General features: G+C 39.9%; 1 protein-coding gene across 1 annotated transcript in view; it reads right to left on the bottom strand.

Moving 5' to 3' along the window:
* Positions 1-14,551: 14,551 nt before the first annotated feature.
* The window catches only part of RET (ret proto-oncogene), a 129,326-nt gene continuing 122,798 nt past the window's right edge, over positions 14,552-21,079 (bottom strand). The window contains exons 18-20 of the mRNA XM_075000075.1: positions 19,412-19,511; positions 18,257-18,404; positions 14,552-16,356 (exon numbers count right to left, since the gene is read on the bottom strand). Of these exons, the coding sequence (XP_074856176.1) occupies positions 16,199-16,356; positions 18,257-18,404; positions 19,412-19,511 (406 nt within the window). The 3' untranslated portion in view covers positions 14,552-16,198. The remainder of the gene's footprint in view (positions 16,357-18,256; positions 18,405-19,411; positions 19,512-21,079) is intronic.

The following is a 21,079-nucleotide window of genomic DNA, read 5'->3' as shown; positions in this document are numbered from 1 at the left end:
ATAATCATCAGTTTGTCTAGCTATGGGACTTTTGGTGAAGTACTACAGCTGTCTAATGGTTACCTAATTCCAATGAGTCCAGTTGTTCCCCTCCACCACTACCTCCATTATTATGGCTATAAATTATTTATAGCAGTCATATTGAACCAGGCAGTTGAAGAGACAGACAATTTTCAACAACCTAAAGGAAAACTTCCCACAACATTTTAGGTTTCCTGACATTTTTTCTTTAAGTCCCCGACTTCGGCTTTTTATTTCATATTATATTGTATAACCTCTTGGCTACTACTCCTTTTCAGAGGTCTTGCTGGCATGGGCTTTTAAATATTCCATAGCAATCTCCCTATGAGGTCACAGAAGCAGTAGTATGTTATGGTAGAATCAGCATATATGGCCTATGGCAATGCCTGAATCCTAGTTCTGTGTAACCTTTGTCAAAGTCATGGAAATTTTTACTTGCTCTCCACATCCTGGTTTCCCCATTTGAAAACAGTGGTTAACATTACTTACCTTCCTCCGGGACAATTGTGAAGATTATTCATGTTTTGAAGCATTATGAAGCACTGAAAACTTTATCTTAGCTCCAGGGAGACTGAAATTCTTTAACCACAGAACGGATACAGCACAGACAGTGCTTGTGTAAGATTGGCTATGCTGAGCCACTGCTGGACCTATTACAGATTGTTTTAGGATTCCTACACTATAAGGTAGATCAAAAACCTTTTTTAAGACAAAAACCTCAAAAACCTTTTTAAAGACAAGCAATTGTGAAGCATCACAGCATGTTAGGAAAGAAGGTGAAATGAATATCAAAGAAGAGTAACTTTTAGATGCCTGATTTCTTTTTATTTCTTTCATTAAATCTATCTTTACGGTAACAGCACATAATAAATTAAATTCATCCCTGATGAAATGTCATTAGAGTTAATGCCTTTGATCTTTTGACTTGACTGCTTGGACTACCTCCACTAACATTTGATGGAGTGACTCTCCATTTCCACTGACCTAACAGAAGCAAATCATTTCCCATGGTACTGAAGGTATAGTCTATACTGCAGTTCCCATGGTATTAAAGGTATGTATGGTCTATACTACAGATCTCTATCGGTATAACCTCATTGCTCCTGGGTGAGAAAATCTTCCCCTTTGAGTGACAAAATTATACTGATTTATCCCTCCCCCCCGAGGGTAGAGAGAGCTTTCCTGTTGACATAGCTACCACTTCTTGGGGAGGTGGTTTAATTATGCTGATGGGAGCACGCTATCATGGTGGTTTAGACCATTTTCATTAAAGCGCTATGGCAACACAGCTGTGCAGATGCAGCAGTTTAAGAATGGCTGTGTCCTTTAAGTAAAATAGCAACTTTTTCTGTGTGGCCATCATTCAAGTTATATACTTTTTCACCAGTTAAATTTTATGGAGGGGCAGGAATTTTAGAAGTCTGAGTCCATCAGCACAATTCTCTCTGATTATGAGATACGCCTACTATTTTATAGAACTGGAAGGGACCTTCAGAGATCATAGAGTCCAGTCCCCTGCCCTCTCAGCAGGACTTATCATCATCATCATCACTGATCATTTTTTTTTAAATGTGTTTGCCTTAAATCCCACCCCCACCAAGGACTGACCTAACAGCCCTGGGTCTAGCAGGCCAATGCTGTCTTTGAGAGGTGTGTGGTGTTACTCTCATGCTTTTCTGACAGCTTTATGTACCCCCATCCTTGGCATGCAGAACATTGGTAGACATCTTTTTGTAAGTCAACATTATAAGTACTGAATTCACTGGGATTTTCCAATCGCTGATTTCATACAAACTGCTGCTTAGCCTGCATACACCATTGCAGGAAGTGACTGAGCACACTACTTTTCCTTTCTTTTAAAATACACTTTCTTATGCAGCAATACCAGACACTTTTAAAGTGAAGCAGCAAACAGCACCAAATGGATTTGTTGCTTTCATCTACTACACTGGATTCTAAATATGTCTCAAAATTATCTTTAAAAAGAGAAATTCAAGTACCAAACCTAAAGTATTAGTTACAAAAATTATGGTTCCATAGTACACACATGCAGCAGCTCTAGCACAACATTGCTCCCTTTCCTGTACAATATGGATTTATTTATGAAAGGCAGGCATAAACACAAAAAAAGTCCTTGCTTAAACAGTTCACTAAAACGGAATGGAAAGGCCACACAATGACTCGGCATCATTCAACTGCTGAAACTACACATGCAATCCATGACAATATTGTTGGAACTCAGGGGTTTAAATCGCCCACAAAACTTCTGCAGTTTGACTTCAAAGTTCAGTTAATTCACTGATAAACTAAGCATCATGCTTGAGGAATGTAAATAATAAAAAAAAAATGTGACATAACTTTTAAAAAAAATTGGCCTATGATAAATACATATAGTTTCAATATTCTTAAGCTAACATTTCCATGAACTAACATTGTAGTCTTGTTTTTATTACTAAGGATATTTGTATTTTAAAAGTGAGCCACTATTGGAACACCAGAGCCAAATATCCCTGAACTTTGGATCTGGATATCTGCAGCAGGGGGCATTCTCTAGTCAGTGGTTTGTAGTCATTAAAGGCTTTACTCATTAAGGGACAAAGAACAAAATATGGTCTATGCTCTGAGGCCACACATTCCTTGAATGGCTACTTGAATGGTAAAAAACAAATTTCCCAGTCAGATTATTCTAAAGGAAGACTAGGTTTTACAAATTTGGGATGAATCAGAAGACACTGGGACAGGAAGTATAAGAGAGATTCAGCTCTGAGGGACCCTCAGTTTCCTACCAACCACCTTCTATCTTTGTAGCCAGATTTGCAGAGAGGCCAACCTGTCACACTGCTAAGTACGTAAAGTCAGGCCTTCTTGACTTCTCAAATTCTCTGCTAAGAAGCTTTGGATGATTTTTAAATGGCAATTTCTTGGTTCATGGCTGTGAAAAATCATCTTTCTTTCCTCAGCATAGACTTCAAGGTCGATGCTGGTCTATGCATAGACTCCAAGGTCAGTCCAATAAACAAAAGGCTGCTTGTTTAAGTAATTAAAGTGCTAAGGGCATATTTGTACTGGTAGTGAAAAAGTCAAATTTATGATGATGTGTCTAGCAAGTTTTTCATTAAAGGACGATTGAAAATGGATTTATAATCTTCAACGTACATTTTCTAAAAATAGCACTGTGAGCTTTAGGGGGTTGGGATAAAAAGGCTTACAGATATGCAAAATACAGAACTTCATAATAAGTACTTCTGCTTTAGGATGTACATTAACCTGTTGCCCTGTTTATAGCCAGGAGATATTTGTCCCTATAGTGAAATCAGCACAATGCACTATGGGATATTTCCCCCCTCTTTTCTTTTCTCTTGAAGCATAAATTATTGGGTACTGCAGAGGCAGGGTACTGGCTTACACAAACCATGATCTGATCTTGAATGGCAATAATTACATGCCTACAGTACTTTAAAAACATACTACAGTAATAAGGCTTTTCTATAGCTATTCTTTGTAGTAGCACTTCAGTCAAAAGGCAGCAACAGTGATATTTTTAATGTTCATTTGTAATGTTAAAAATTGTAATTGTAAGAAACTGTAGAAATCACTGTCCTAGTAATGCATTTAAAACAGGCAAATTTTTAGAATTTTCAGAGGCAACTGTTTTTTGTAAAACAAAGCAAAGTCAGCTAATCAAAACAATTTAATACATTTTATTCCAGTCAAGCCTACCCACAGCTATAAGACCTCTCTATAGGAGGGTCCACTGAGCTCAGGAACCCAAATAATTTTGGGGAACAACTGAAAAGAAAAACAACGATGGCTGTGGAGGTCATAGGGTGAAAATGAGGTAGCTAGAAGAGGGTGCCGAGCAGCGAGCTCAGGACAGGTCCCCAAAGGCATTGAGGGAGCCAGAGGAACTCTGCCCAAATGTGTGAACAGACTGAAAAGGGAAAATAGGGCCCCAAAATCACAGTCTCCCCACCTCAGCCAACCTCCTCCCCTGGTCTTACAAATGGCTAACTTGGCCATAGCCAGGAGGAGGTCCCTGAACTTTGTGGGGCTATGGCCGGAGTGTGCAAGGATCAGTAGGTGTGAGAAGTGCTGCCAGGACATCAACAAGAGGTTCTGGACGAGACAGAGAAGAGGCTATATCCTGGTGAAGTCAAGAAAAATGTGTGCCAGGGTGCCCTCATGCCACAAAAGGAAGAAGCGTCAGGGACCGGGTTGAACCATGCCAAGTACATGCCGATGCTCACATCGCCATGGAGGATCCTTGAGCTGATATCCCCCCTGGGCTGCAGGACCAAGGTGAAATACAGACTAGCCCACCAGGGCTGAGAAATATTACTGGGAAGGCAGGTGTCTATTTTTCATAGTAGCTTTGTATGAGACTGTTAGGTCTCATTCTTGTTAAAAAATGTGTTTAAATGGATTGCAGTTATCTTTATCATCCCTGAATCTGGCCCCAAAATCTCTATTCAGGGAAACATTTATACAAGTGCTTAAGTGATTTTTCTGACTCAAGATCCAAATCCCATAGAATTACAGAGCAGAGCAGAACCTCTTCTTTGTGCCATTATCATTGGGCTGTTACTGAAAGGTCCCCCAAGACAGCACTGAAATATTCACCTGTATCTTTTTGTTTGATTCTCTGGATACTTAAAATCTATTTCATTTTAAAACAAAGCCGTTCTCTCCCTTTTTAGATATATTTCTACTGTGTTTAAACTGCTCAGTTCTTACTTGTCTCTCTCAGGGATTGCTAGAAAGCCCATTGAAGCCACTGGGAATCTGTCCATTGACTTCAATGGACTTGAAAGTTTCCTTTTCCTGACCTCTTTGAAGGTTCACTATAATTTCCTCTATCTTCAGTAGAGTCAGAATCCTTACTGATGGCAAACAGTCTGCCACCAATATACACCAAATCGTTTTATACCTCTTTGCAATGACATCAGAGGGAACCTTTCCTCTGAACTTTGATGGACCCTAAGGCCTTTCGGGAGAGCGCTTCAAATCCCTTCCCCTTTTACTTTTCACCCTTCTGTATTCCTACTGTATATATAGCCTCTGCATATTGTTATCGGCAGTGAATTGCTGAGCACCACACTGATATGAGTAGTGTCACTATTTTCAATGAATCCACAAAAACAATGCAAAGTCCTGTGGCACCTTATAGACTAACAGATTTATTGGAGCATAAGCTTTCATGGGCAAAGACCCGCTTCGTCAGCTGCGTGACACAGGCATTTGAGGATTTCACAATCAGTCTTACAGTTTAGCTTTAAAAAGATGAGGGGCACAATTTTTCTCTCCCCTCTCCCCAGAAAGCATTTTAAAAAAGTATTCCGAAGTTCAGGTAGAGCATCAAGCTCTTTGGCAAAGCAAACAATTGTATGCAATTGTTCAATCAGTTCTGTGAATCAGTTAAAATATTTCCAATATAGCAAACTGTAGGCAGTGAATTGGTCGAGAACTGTGAGAGTGACACATTAAATATGACTGTAAGGGGGGAAAAAAAAACCACAGCAGAGCTAACCTCATCTTCTTTCGGAAGACATGTAATTTCAAGGGGAATGCCCCTTTTTTTCTATTTTTACATTACAAGTGCTATTGCGGCACAATTACAACACTGCCGCTATGGTGCTGTAGCACAGACATGCTCTACAGTAACTTTTTCTGTCAATGTCATTAATCCACCTCTCAAAGAGGCAATAGCTAGACTGATGGAACACTACCTTTGTCTAATGAAGGGTCCTGTGGCACCTTATAGACTAACAGAGAAGTTTAGAGCATGAGCATCTGAAGAAGTGAGTTAACTCACGAAAGCTCATGCTCTAAACTTTTCTGTTAGTCTATAAGGTGCCACAGGACCCTTCATTGCTACTACAGATCCAGACTAACATGGCTACCCCTCTGATATTTGTCTAATGAGTGAGGGCTGGCAACCTAGTTCTGTCACAGGAGGCATGAAGTTTATCACAGCCCTGAGTGATGCTGTGAGGACAACCAAGTTTTAGGTGTAAACCAGGCTTGAAGAAATAGCTTATTCATAATGGCCTGTAACAGAGCATGACTCACTGTTGTGGTGCCTCCTGGTGGTGACTCACAGAAATAGCTCAATCCAGCCTTTGGAGAACACCCTTCAGGGAGATGTCTTGCTCGCTATTACTTATTGTTCATTCTCCACCACCTTACATCAGGAGTATATTCCATTACACTATATTTCATCCTTTATAGACTGCATAGCCCTTCCTGCAGGGGCTACAGTGCCTCCCACTCTCTGTGGACCTCACCCACAGGGACCCACACCCCCATCCCTATGCTCATCATGTCAGTGATCCTACTGTCAGTCATCATGATAGCCAAGCGGGTGGGGGGGGGGGGCAGCGGTACGGGCCTCATGCATTCCCCTGCCTGACTGCCTCCCTGATTCAGGTCTCCCTCACCCTCACCAGTTGCTGGGCCTCAGCCTGAGATTAGTCGGGTCAGAGCTCCCCTGACTTACCCAGCACAGCTCACTACAAGGTTTCCCTGCTAGGAGGTAGCTAAGGTCCTCTTGCTCCAGAGCACGGGCAAGAGAAAGTTCAACCTGATCAGCCATCTCTTTTCATACAGCCCTCCTGGGCTTTGATTGGCTGCCACAAGCTCTCTCCCAAGTGGCTTCTGACACAGCCTTCTCCCAGAGCTGTCTTTAACCCTTTCTAAACCTGTAGAGGGGCAAAAGCCCCATCACATGGTCCCAGAAAACACAGGTACAATATAAAATCATGTCAGAGAGTGCAAAGAGGAATGGGCCAAAGAAGTGGTGTTTGGATCTATAGTAGGTTTAAACTGGGATTAAATTTCATCACTTAATCTGGGCTAATATAATGAGTTTGAGTATGATAGACGTTGTTCGAATGAGCTCTCTCCTAATGGGAGCTAGACTCTTTAAGAATACATAGTCATTGCTTCCAAACACAAAACCAGGCCTCTTCTAGTTGTGGATCCAAGTCAAAATTACAATCACAAATTCAGATCTGGGGAAGCTCACCTCAGATTCAGGGGGTTTGTTTTGGCCATCAAGAATATTGAACAGGGGCATTTCTTGACCCAAGACAACTGTGACGTTACAAAGGTGTATTAATACTGATAAGCAGCGAGGCCCCCATCCTATGATTAGCTATGTCTTCTGACTCCAGCTGAAACCAATGATCTGCCACTTCACAGGAGCAGGGCCTTGGTGTGCACAGTAAGTCAGCTGTTTATTTTATAGGAACACTTTCAGGATGCATAGACCTGCTGATCATATACTGGTATTATGGGCTGCTGTATCTGTGTCAGTGCACACCTAGTGGCCCCTCCCCCTGGGGTTCCCTTCCACTATGCCTATTTAAGGCTCAGACAACATTACACCTCCCCTTCCTCTCCCCCCACTCCCAGTAGTACATTAGTGAAATCAGGGCCTCAAAACTAAAGCAGTGCCTAGGCCTGGTATGTGCCCTTTGCATAGGAGTGAATTGTGCCACACTGTAGAGATCTCCCTTTTCAGCTGATGTGACTGCATTCACCCATGTGGCCTAAAGGGTACAGAAGGCCTTGTGTAGGCCCTCCATAAGTAGGTATATTTATCCATAAAAACTCACTGAAGTGCTATTGCAGTAGGAATATATTTCACTGCTTTGCCCTAAAGATGTACTCCTAGTGTGGGCAGCTAGTGGCAATATGAGCATTCCTCTAGGTATGTTAATACATGCTGCCAGAAATATCTTACTTAACCTATACCCTCATCTAATAACAGAGAGGTAGCTGTGTTAGTCTGTATTCTAACAAAACAAACCAGCAGTCATGTACCTGGTTTATATGCTTATATGTACATCTTGGGAAGGATGCTGAGCACACAGGATTGGCCTCTCTCTCTCTCTCTGCATTGAAGTCAGTGATCATGTTTACAGATTTCAATGGAAGCAGCGTTAGACCAACACTAGGGCTTTTGAAAATGACATCCTTACTTTGGTCTTCTATATTTTGGAAGCCAAAAAAACATCAGTGTAAACATCATTACTTGTTTTCATGATACAGGCATCAGTATCGCTCAGCGTTTGTTTAAGCTTCTACACATTTCCCCGTACATCAGAGTACTTTTGAAGACATTTTTCTGCCATATGGTATGAAGAAATTATTTAAAAATATTTTTTGAGCCTTCTCTTAACGTGATGTATGTTGCAACAATTATTTTGGAAAAATAAACTATTAGTTGTGTATCCATTTCAGCATGGATAGGATCAAGCATAAGTTTGCTACAACAGTGATTAGGTGATATGTGCTGAAGGCTTTTATGACTACTTGTGACACATAGTTGATGGAAAATCCTTGAAAATTATTTCTCCACCAGCAAACATACACCAAAAGAATATTTTAAAATGCTCTTATAATTTGTGATTAGCACGTCTTTCAAACAAGACAGCTGATAAATCATACAAGCAGGCTGGAGGTTTTCTTTTTTTTGTTTAAAAAAAGTGCTCTTAGCCACGCTGAATGAGCTAATTACTTCACGTAAATTTCAGGCAAAGCTTAATTATCTTAACTCAACTGATGAATGTAACGCTGTTTAATTGCAGATGGTCAATAAATGGAAATTACATGCTACAGTGGAGGTACATGCATATATACACAAAGCTCTTAATATGAAAAGGTGTTAAATTAGAACAATCAGGTCATTTTGCACAGGAATCCTGGCCACCATTAGAAAAATATTCTTCCAAAAAAACAAACAAACAAACAAACAAAAAAAAAGCAGATTTAGCATTACTGAAAGTCAAAGTCTGAGTCTTCCCTACAAAAAAAGAAATATTTATTAGAAAATTTATGTGTGTGTGAATGATCCAGCTTTACTCAAACAGTTCTTAATAAACATTCCTTTCATGTTTGTACCTGTTAAGTATGTTTTTATCTGTACTGTCTGTGTATGTCCCCCCCGATAAGTATTTATTTTGGGGCAATAGCAACAGATTTTTAGGGCTAGAGATACCTAGATCAAAGCTACTATTTCATAAGTTACTTTTCCAAGCTATATTTTTCATACCTTTTGCCAGGAGGAAGGGGACGGGGGTGGGCAAGAATCATTATTTAGGGCCCAGTCCTGGAAACACTTGTGTATGTATATTTACTCCTATGCATAATGCCACTGAGTTCAGTGAGCCTGCCTGCAAAGCTATTCATGCTGCATTGGCAGAATTGGCCACTTAGGTTTATTTGGTTAAAAGCACAGAAAAATGCTAAACTAATTGAAAGTGATGTCAAGGGGCATTTTCTGACAGGGAAGTTTTTGATGTTGGATGCATCCAATGTACACAGCATGCTTTGCTCTGTGGCATCTTGCCTACTTTTTGAAGTACAGCTAAGCTTAATCCAGTAATAATTAATTGTGAAAATGTAGAAAATTATTTTTATCACATACACAGATATATATGCAGGCCTTGTGACACTAGCCTTTGATTTTATGGATGAAAATATGTAGGAATGGTAAGACACCTAATATTTGGTCAGTGTAAATAATGAGCCTTTGGCTAAATTCATTTGAAGCTTGAAAACGTGCTAATATGGTAACTATGTGAGTGAGCTTAATAATTAGCAAAATACCATCTAATTCAGAACGCATAAGAACGACCATTCTGGATCAGATCAATGGTCCTTCTAGCCCAGTCTGCCAATCATGGCCAGTACCAGATGCTTTAGTTTCGAGGGATCCATTTCTTTGCTCTGCCCCACCTTCTGACAATCAGCGGTTTAAGGATTCCCAGAACGTGAGGTTGCATCCCTGAACACCTTGGCAAACAGCCCTTGACGGACTTGTCCTCTGAGAACTTATTTAGTTCATCTTTGAACCTGTTTATACTTTTGGCCTTTATACCATCACCTGGCAACAAGTTCCAAAGGCTGACTATGCATTATGTGAAAAAGTACTTCCTTATTTTTGTTGCAGCTGATTATTAATCGCATTGGGTGGTCCCTGGTTCATGTGCTTTGCAAAGGGGTAAAGAGGACTTCTTCATTCACCTTCTCTACACCATTCACAATTTCATGAGTCACTTCCCATTCTCATTCTTCTCTTTTCCAAGAGACCAGTCCCAGGAGTCTTTTAAATCTCTCCTCATATGGAAGCACTTCCATACCCCTAATCATTTTTGTTGCCCTTCTCTGTGCTTTTTCCAATTCTAATGTATTTTGCTGAGATGGGGGGGGGGGGTAACCAGAATTACACCCAACATTCAAGGTATGGGCATACCATGAATTTAATATAGTGTCTTGATATTTACTATATTATCTATCCCTTCCTAATGGTTTCTAACATTGTTAGGTTTTCTGACTGCCACTGCATGTTTTCAGAGAACCACTCCCAAAAGCTCTTTCTTGAGTGGACACAGGTCATTTAGACCCCATTGTTTTGTATGTCTGACTAGGATTATGTTTCCCAGTAGGCATCACTGTGCATTTAGCAACACTGAATTTCGTCTGCCATTTTATTGCCCCATTGCCTTGTTGTATGAGACCCCCTTTGTAACTGTATAAAATGTTTTTGACTTATCTTGAGTAATTTTTAATCACCTGCAAATTTATCACCTCACATTTTACCCCTTTTTCCTGATCATTTCTGAATACAATAGCCCTGCCCCCCAAGTTTTATGAAGGTTGCTAGGTAGGCAACCTCCCGTAACTCAAATTTCATAGCAGTTAGGAGAAGCTGGGAACCAGGCAGCAGCCTGGCTCCTAGCAACCCTGCCCTTGGGGGAGCGGGGAAACTGACCAGCACCAGTGTGCTGGTCAGTTTCCTGGCTCCCAGAGTGGAGAGGAGCTGGGAACCAGGCAGCAGCCTGGATCCTGGCTCCCTTCTGCTGGTGGGAGCTGAGAAACTGACCAGAACATTGCCAGTCAGTTTTCTGACTCCTGTCAGGGGCAGCAGCCAAAAGTCAGGCTCTTGGTGCTGCCCCGACACGAACCAGGAAACTGACCAGCACAGCAGCTGGCCAGTTTCTCCACCACTCAAAGTTGCATTAACCCAAGATACTCGCAAATTGAGTTCTACTGCAGGTTGAAAAACACTGGTCCCCCTACAGATTCTTGAGGGTTAATTAATTTACCAGTTCTCTTTTCTCAAATAAGTATCAATTTTAAAATGGAGTCTATGAACATTTTTGCACATAGAAAATGTCCTTACACATAAAAACAATTGTGCATTACTAACATGTTTGCAGCATTTCTAATCTTACTGATACATTTCAGCCTAGCACAATGATTCTCATTAAAACAGAAGCATCAGTATTTGCAAATGAATAACTTTACAGAGTGTGTGGTTTTTTTGGTTTGTTTTTGCAATATGCCTATCTTTGCATAGTGGACTATCACAAATTCTGTTGTACTTGCTAAGGCTTTTAACAGCAGGGCCAACAGCCACTGTGGGACTCGGGACAAGGGTGTGCCAGCTTTGCAACCTTGTAAGGGGTGGAACAAAGAGCAGAAGGGGCAGGGTCCTTGGTAGTTAGCCTTAGGGCTGCCTGGACTGTGGTGAGCCTTTACAGCCTCACAGAGCAGCAGTGGTAGTGGCTGGAGCTCTGGGCCCCTTTGTAACACCACCCCTTCCCTCCCCACTTGGCCTGGGTTTTAATGACTACAGTACTGCAGTGTTGACTGTATTAATCATACAGACACAACCTTGATTGAATTCAGTAAGAGTTTGGCATAACAACAGACTCAACTTTTGTGGACCACAAGAGCTCTGCCTATCACAGTAGTTGTATGCGTGTGTGTCTGTGTTGATAGTAACTGTACACCAGGGTGCCGACAGACATCCAAACTCCCTAGACAAGGTGTGTGAGCAGGCAACCCATGCCCCTGTACTCAGAGCTGTCTGGAAAGTGTAGTATGATGCACAGCCGCAATTTAAAGGACCGAGAGGCTTATAGAAAGAATATGATGTGGCTTCATACATACACACACTTTTCTTCACACTTATGTGTCTGGTAGTACGGGAAATATAAGTTAGGGTGGATTCAGGTCATTTAGATTAGATTCAGAACCACATAAGGCATATGCAGTGGAATTTGGAAAAGCATTTTAGTCAAGTACACTCCTTTTTACAGATCAAAGCTAGCTTTATGTGAGTGGTTATGCCACCAGGAAGATGGTGATACTATATCAGAACCTGCTTACTATTGTACAATTAGGAGTTTCATAGTTTTTTTTCATTATAATCCCTATAATAGATTTAGGAAGTGTGTGTATTGAAATGCTGCACACAAGATTTTAAACTATGCTGGTGTTCCTCAAAGAAAAAACAGCCAATTAGCTTGGACACTTCAAAATCCTGTACTTTTTTATAAAGAAAACAATTGTCTGTTTTGGAATATTTTAATGCTTGGATAATTCAAATGTGATTGATTTAAAAAGCAGTTAACACTAAATAGTCTTATTATGCATTTGAGTAATTTTAAAAAGACAGACCCTCATATGTACACACTTTATATCTTGCATGTAATATTATTTTAACACATACAGTGCATAAAACAGTATGAATAACCTGGACACTTCATGATTTATGCATTTTTAAGGTTGTCTAAAATATGACCAGCTGAAGTCTCTTGTATCAGCTGCCGTGTGTTTACAGGAAGGATGCTGAGGATCATGACCAAGAAAAATATTTCCACATCAAAAAGTAAATGTACATTAAAATAACTTTCCGGTGTATTTATAAAAAGAAACACACTTTTGCGTTCACACATTTCTAACAGCTGGCCATAAGCGACTGAGCCCCAAGTATACAATGTTTATGTGGTGCAGTTTTTGTTGACATACTGGCAGGGCTGGAACAAATATTCCATGACTACTCCCTTAACTATAGAAATGAGTTTACCTTGGTCCTTTTATGTTCTCTGAGAGCAAGTAAGGATATACAAGTTGTTGGGTTTAATACAGGGGGAACTAGGTGAAATTTTGTGGTTTGCTATAAGGAGGTGAGATTACACGATTAAGACCCCTTTTGGCATAAAAAATTGTGAAGTAATTGAGTTTATATACTTCCTTAATAGTGGTGGGAAATGAAACTAGAATTGTCATGTGTGAGTATTCATTGCAGAAGTGCTTTCACTTGCTTCCAATCAAGACATTGAAATACCTTGTGACTTTAATCACAGCTAAGCATACAGTACAAATATCAAATGCTCCATGTGTACCATTTGCAATGAATGTGTAGTGTGAAAATAAATATTGTCAAATATTCAATGTATCCAAGGAAGTCACAATCTGCTTCTTGCAGACATTCTGGAACAATGAAGAAGGCTAAATTAGTTGGATTATAAATTGTTCATGGTGATTCAGTCAGTCATTCTGCTGTGCTTGAGAAAGTGGGCAGGGAGGTAATGATCTCTAGTACAAGTGCCATTACTTGTTGCTGTTTTTTGTTGTACACAAGACCCACTTTAGATGTGAGCATAAGGAAATGAATAATAAATAAAAGTGGGAACTCCAGTTTTCATGGGGTAAACTGAACTAACCTTGGGATACTGCTCAGAGTTTGAAATACCCACACTCCTCAATTCTTTCCATCTTAGTTGGTTATTTCAATATTGCTTGTCATCTCACTCACCTGCAGTACAATGACACAGGCTCTGTCCAATTAGAAATTGGAGTTAAATCTCCTCTGCCTGGGGTGACTTTTGTTGTAGTTTAGGAATGGCTGTCACATGTTGTCACTGCTGAAAAATTTCCCTGATGCTTCCAGATTGCTCATGACACATGAATTCAGATTTCTTACTGGGGAACCGAATTAATGAGAACACAGTGTAGAGCCAGACTGACACTGAAAGCTAACAGAGCAGCCGTCACTGACTGTAGACCTCCCTTATGTTCTTATAGAATTTGTACCTCATTTCTCTTCAGTGGCAGTGGGGGGGGAAAAGCCCATTTTAAATGAGGGTGGGTGGGGGTGGTGGTAATTTTCCACGGCATTTATTTTATACTTATTTGATGTACATTTTATAGTGTATTCAGGGCTGTGCCACTTGTCCAGAATTATCTGAAAGACTACTGTTGTGTCTCAACTAAACTCGTTATGTCTTCTTTTCGGCTGGCTCTACACATGCCCCTTCCTTTCAAAAGGGGCATGTTAATGAGCAGGTTCGAAAGATGTTAATGAGGCGCTGCAATGAATATGCAGCGCCTCATTAGCATAATGGCGGCTGCGGCGATTCGAAAGTGCGGCTTTTCGAATTGCGCGCCGCCTGTGGAGAGGGGACCTTCCGAAAGGACCCCCCCAGTTTTCGAAAGCCCTTCTTCCTATCTGTGATCGGAAGAAGGGCTTTCGAAGACTGGGGGGGGTCCCTTTCGGAAGGTCCCCTCTCCACGGGCGGCGCGCGATTCTAAAAGCCATACTTTTGAATTGCCATAGCCACCATTATGCTACTGAGGTGCTGCATATTCATTGCAGTGCCTCATTAGCATCTTTTGAACCTGCTCATTAACATGCCCCTTTCGAAAGGAAGGGGCACGTGTAGACCCAGCCTTCTTGTGCCTGCATCTTTATTCTGTGCACAGACTACCTGCAGTAGTAATTAGCCTACACAAAGAAAAATCTACATTACTACTGCTCTTCTGAAAACAAGTTTAATAAAATACAATATTCTTTGTAAAACAATGTTGAAATTCTAACAGTGCTTTACACCTGTACTTCTGTTGCTTGCATGAAGACCCATGTTAAGTTTTTAACTATCTGACTCATTTACTTCTGAAATCACAGACTTTAATAGAAACACAACAGGCTGACACACAAAGCAAATACATGAAGACAGCTGAACTGGAATTTCAGAGACAAGAGCAAGCTTTGATAGAACTGGATTATTGAAGAATAATCATCACACAGGTAAACAACTTGTCACTCTGAGTTTATGGTCCAGCATTTTTAGAACACAAAATATTTTCTTCAGCAATATTAAATTACAAAAAAGAAAAGACAGAAAAGTCCTGCCAACCTATTTTCTTCCTTCCTTATAAGCTCTGTAAGAGTCATCATTCTCCTAAATATCATGTCAATGCCACTGCACATTACTTGAGTTAAATATGGTCTTTGCAAAACAGGTGACTTTTTTCCTGCTTGCAGGGAATAATAAACCAACTAATCACTTTATCTATGCTAGGTAAAAATTGCCTACTTGTGACTTGCAAGACAGAAGTTTTATTTGGAATGGTGTCAATGTGATATCCTGTGCTAGCAGTGTATTGGACTGTAGAAAGTTTTTGAGCATAGAGGAAGACTCCAACTCATTAAACATGACTGAAAATGAAATCTCTTTCCTTTAATTTAGTTCAAAATATCCTGTACAGTCTACACTCAACTCAGACAGAATTATGATTGTACAATGGACATTATAACATTAATAAAAATGGACATAATGGAAAATGAGCTGTCAGGTGAGCACTCTTGATTGACATCAGTCTATATAGCATATCTGGTATCAAATTTATCTCCATTGTGCTAAAGGTAAGAATAGTTTAAACGTAATAAAACAAACTCTTTGCACATTAAGACAAGACAATACATTTTTACAGCTTTTCAAGACTTCAGATGTTGAATTGCAAGTTTCCTACTGAGTTTCTGAATGTTTGCTTTGAAACCAAAATACAGGCTTCATTAATGTCAACATCATGGTAACACTTTGGATTCTAGAGCAAGCTCAGTTATTTTGAGCCAAATACTTCCCACCTGCCTATGCCCCCAGGTATACTGTTTGTGCTTCATGCTTAGATCAAGTGGCCTTTTTGTTAGTAACCAGAAAAGTAGCAGTTCGAGTACAACATAATATTTTCCAGCACAACAAAACTATAATGCAGGACAGCTGACCTAAAACAATTGTAAGCATGAAATGCAGAGCAATTTCCAGTAACAGTTTCCAAATTGTACTATGTGCTGAATGGTGGACTAAGTAGTAAGTACTGGAACCACAACTTTTATCCAGTTTGATATGTTTCTTGAAAGGGGAAATAATCAATTCTAGTCTTGATCATATTTAGAACCACTTGAGAAACTACCAAAAGAGAGTTTGCCATTTGAAAAATTAATGTCGGTTGAACCAGTTTTAATCGTTCAAAGAATGAACCAATGGACTTTCCATTCTTTGCTCCCCTCATGGGTCCATTACCTTTCACAAAGAAATTTTTAACTATCAAACTTGTCCATAAATTTTGCCGCTGAGGGTGAAACCATCCAGTTAGCATATACACTATCATTTGCATATCTTGAAAACACAGAGTTAGTGCCATCGAATCTTGTGAGTGGAACGGGGCTCTCCTCAGGCCAGTTCGGGTATGACATGCCTAAAAATGAAAACAGATAATTTTTTCTGCACTGAAGAACCATAACTTCATGTGCAGACAGTAAGATTCTTGGCAAAACTCCGTTCAATACTTTAAGTCAGATCTCTGTTGTTTTTGTCCCCAATCAAATGATATAAACTGTGCTTCAAAAGCCCCAAGCACAAATTCTACTGAAGGCAAACACCCTAAAAATAAAGTGCAGTTTTGATAAAAAAAAAAAAAAAAAAAAGGTGTGTATATCATATAACCCCATAAAATTGTTAATTTTTCTACTGATAGCATCCAACTTTTCACAATTTTATAGTTTCATGACAACATAATAGCAAATTACTTTGCCAGAGGATTGATTGCAAGTGGAAGTTCTTGCTATACATACAATGTTCCAAGCAGTAATAAACCTGTTTAAGGCAGGATCCAGTGTGCATTACAGTCAAAGTATTTCCATTGACATTAATAGGTGTTTTTCCATTGGCTTCAACACAGTTAGGATGGCACATGATCTCTCAGTAGTACAATGAGCTGGATCCTTCAAGGTTCTGGGCACTCTGGCTCTGATCCATCCATCCACTTAAACACAGGTTGAATGTTAAGCATATAAATAGTCCCATAACATCAGTGTGCTACTCATGAATGTAAACTTGTGGATATGCTTAAGTATTTTACTGGACTGGGCCCAGAGTGTCAGCACTTTGCAGATCCAGCACAATATGGAAAAACATACCGAGGCCAAACTTTTTAAAAATAGAAGCTTAATTTTATTGCCTATTTTGTCACTTAAATAAGTGCTGAGATTTTCAAAAGCACTCAGCAGTTTACCCAATCTTCAGTGGGAGCTGTCAGATCCTTAAGACCTTTTGAAAATCTGATCACTTACTCAAAATTTCAGCCATGGCCACTCATTTTTGAAAATCATGTCTGGGGAGCGAAAAAAAAAAAGACCCCAAGATATTCACTAATTACAAATAACTAGAATAAAGTTTAAAAAAGTTTTACTGCTTGAAGAATAAAGAAAAAAATCTTTGAATTTAGTAAATAGCCAAAAATATCAAATATTTAATCAGAAAACAAAATAGAGGAGTTTTGGCAAGAACCATTTTTACTGTCCATCCCACCATCACAATATGAAAGCACATGTTCCTTTTTAAACCACTTGCTCCATCATTCAATCAGGGCTTAGTGCTGACATTGTCATGATAAACTGAAGGATGTGAAAACAGTTGGAAGTATTTTTTTTAAGTGGCGATCACCAATTGAATTTCCAAAAGGTTGTACTGATGCACTCAATCTCCCCTGCCTTCTGTAAATTGTAACCCGAATCTGTCTCACATCACGTTAAGCAGAAATTTCTGCCTAAGGATGTAAAATGCATCATCAGCAGCGAAGATTCAAGAATCTATCTGGATAAACAAATTTTCAATAAATTGGATGACACTATTCAACGGAGCCAAAAAATGTTTAGTGAATGTTTTTGTTAAAATGATTGAAATCAGCGTGTAGAATCCAACACATTTCCCATTCCCACCCCTCCCCCAACACAAAGACTATATTAATAGGATATTCATTCTTAGCCTTTTAAAATTTCCCCTGAGAGTACTTCCCTGATCTATTTATTTCTCATTATCATATGATATATATATATAATATATATATATGGTGATTTTAAGTATTTTCACATCCTTTTAAATCTTTTTAAACATACCTGCAAGACGCCTAAAGTATGATTCTGATGCAAAGTTTGACATTTACAAATAAAAAAAAGGCTTTCCAAGCAAATTTTGATTGGTTTCATTCACACAAGAAACGCTCTAATAGGGTTACAGAGTCTGAAGATAGTGCAGAAGAAAAAAAAATCACTTTTGTGTTTGTTGCTAGAATCTAGTAAAGGCATGTGAAATTCTACCATAGAGTTTGTTTTCAATCCATGTGGAAGGAAGGGTTCGAGGGAGGGGAGCATTATTACAGTCCACGAGGGGTGTCTCCTCTTCTGAGAGGCCGTCATCGTAAAGTAAGGAGTCAGAGGGTGTGGAAGCTGCAAGATCTAAGTAGTCCTACCAAATAAATAAATAAATAGCTGGGTTACAACAGGCAACAAATTCATTCATCAGCTATAGTTGCTAACAAATTTCTGGGTTCTTTTTACTGAGGAACCGCAAAGTCAACATGGGCCTTCATACCGAGAATAACAGCTGCAAAAGTTGTATCCTTGGCAAGGGACTTATTTGCACAAAAACTAAACATGCTTCGACAGAAACCATGCTCAGTTAATGCTTCTCCTACCAAACACTGCGCACTAACAAGTTAACACAGTCCTCCAAATTCTCTTCTAAGCCTTTCATTTGCACTGACAGAATTTCCATGCCTAACCCATATAAAATAAGTGCAAAAGGATTAATAATGAAAAGTGTCCGTTTAGGTGAATGCATACTTGCACTGTGTATTAGAGAATCCAGCCTGAAAGACAGTGATGAGGATACTCATGGGCTTTAAATAAAGTGCATGCATAGGTGTTTTTTCTGGATCAGATCACAGAGCTCAGCAGAGTGCAGGATCAAGTCCTAGATGAGAAGCTCTAAGTTGACAATGAGGCCCTCAATTCCCAAGAAAAACTCTTGTCAGTTTATGCATTTTAAAGTAGACTGATTTGGAACCAAATTGCTTTGATATGTTATATTTTTAAGATATCCCAAGTCAGAAATGACACAATACTTGCTTTGCAATATTTTATTCATTTAGTTTGTGGCTTCCTATTGCTTGAGTATTCAGTAATACAAATTCATATTAACTCTGCAATAATAAATTTGTTCATAAGGAAACAGCATGGTAAAACACTCAACCACACAACATTTCTAGATCTGAAATCTTCAAAAATCAACATAGAAAAAAAAAAAAAAGATGGAACTGGTTTTGGAAAGCTATCAGCCATCTGGAGAAAATAAGGTTTACAGACGATGAATGGCTTTAATCCTTAAACTTATTTCTCTATGCCACAGCCAAGCTCCTTGTATGGCAAACGTTGTCAGCTAGTTTTAATTAACTGTGCCAAACTCAGACTTACCCTACTCTTCACCATCATCTTCTCCAGTTCTTTGCTGATGTCAGCAAATGTTGGCCTCTTATCAGGTTCCTGTTTCCAGCATCGCAGCATCAAGTTATACCTATGAACCAAAACATTAAAAGGAGTAAGATCCTGCATTTGTAAATGGTTTTGTTTTCCTTTCTGCTTAAATAAATCTACAGTACAGCGATTTGGCCACTCTTGTGAATGCCAATCATACAAACAGCTCATTCTTTCCTTTTTATGTAGCTAAACAATTCCTCCATGAGCCTAGGTCCTAATACGGCACCGATAGTCACAGGAGTGTACTTGTACTCCCCAGAGATTCCACCTACAATCAGAGATCCAGGCATATGGATCTCACTGGGTCAAAGGGTATGTCTACACTAGGATTAGCTGGGAGGTGGGGTTCCCAGCGTGAGGAGACACTTGCTCTTGCTCAGCTTGAGCTCATGTGCAATGTTGTGGCACTGTGCGACGGAGTGGAGCCTCCCCTCATCTCCAAGCCTGCCTGACCCCAGTGCCGCAACAGCCACATTGCTATTTTTAGCACTCCTACTCCAGCTGAGCTGTGACAGGTGTCTACTTACACTGGGGATCACACCTCCCAGCTGACACCCTTACACTTCTGCTCTGTGTTTTGTGTTCTCAGCTGGTCACCTAAAACAACAGCAAAACCCCCATTATGGGGCGAGTATGTAGTGACACCTATTTTAGCTGCCTAATGCTTTCCATCTATAGCCTTTCTTTGACTAAGCTTTCACATCTCCATTGTTCTCCTCAGGCCTTGGGCAGGGCAAAACCCCTCTGTCTACAGAAATGTTTTCTCTTTATTGTATGCAATCCCATTCAGCTTTGGCTGTTCAAAATCCTTCCGCTTCTCTTGCTCTCCTTGCTCAGGAAAACGTTGGCAACCTGCTAAAATAAACACTGAACCACATGAATATTCCAAGGCTAGTTCTCCAGTGCCATCAAATCAGAATTACCACCACATTGTTCTGGGAATAGATGGGACCAGCCATAGTAGCAGGAAGGAAAAATACCCAGGTGGGGCTTCCCTCCTCTGGATCCAGCACCTGGACCTGCTAACACATTCCTCCCTCTGGAGGCACCAAATAGGGAAGGAGCTCCTCTCCACCCCAATGCCCACGAGGGAAGGAAAGAGAGCGAACTGGGCCAGACTGGGTCCTGACCTTAGCAGCCCACCCAGATAATACAGTTATAGCTACAGCCTGAATGGAAGAACACCTGTGTTGCAGGGCTGAAAGTTCAGAACTCAAACACTGCTGGTGCTCAGTGGTACATAAAACAATTTTACCTTTTTTCCTTAAAAACAAACAAGAACAAAGTATACTACAGAACCCTACGCTATAAGAATGCTATTCAGGCTGCAAATTCAAGCACTTAAAAGTTTAAAATATGCCAGATTTGTGATTGGCCGTATAACCTTAAGTTGCACCCTTCCCTTGGTCCTTGTGATATTATGTGGTCATGTCATTAAAGACATTCTCAAAAACACATGTGCAGATGGAGGGGAGGAGGGGCTGAAATATGGCACTGGCAGCACAAATCTGGCATTTCTTAACTGTTCAGCTCTTGACTTTACAACTACATACATATTCTTCTAAACTCACATTTTTGGCTTTATTATATTAAAGATGGAGTGAA

This window comes from Carettochelys insculpta, chromosome 7 (assembly GCF_033958435.1).
Source record: "Carettochelys insculpta isolate YL-2023 chromosome 7, ASM3395843v1, whole genome shotgun sequence".
NCBI lineage: Eukaryota > Metazoa > Chordata > Testudines > Carettochelyidae > Carettochelys > Carettochelys insculpta.
The sequence above is the reverse complement of the archived record's forward strand: the minus strand, read 5'-3'. Positions and strand labels throughout refer to the sequence as shown.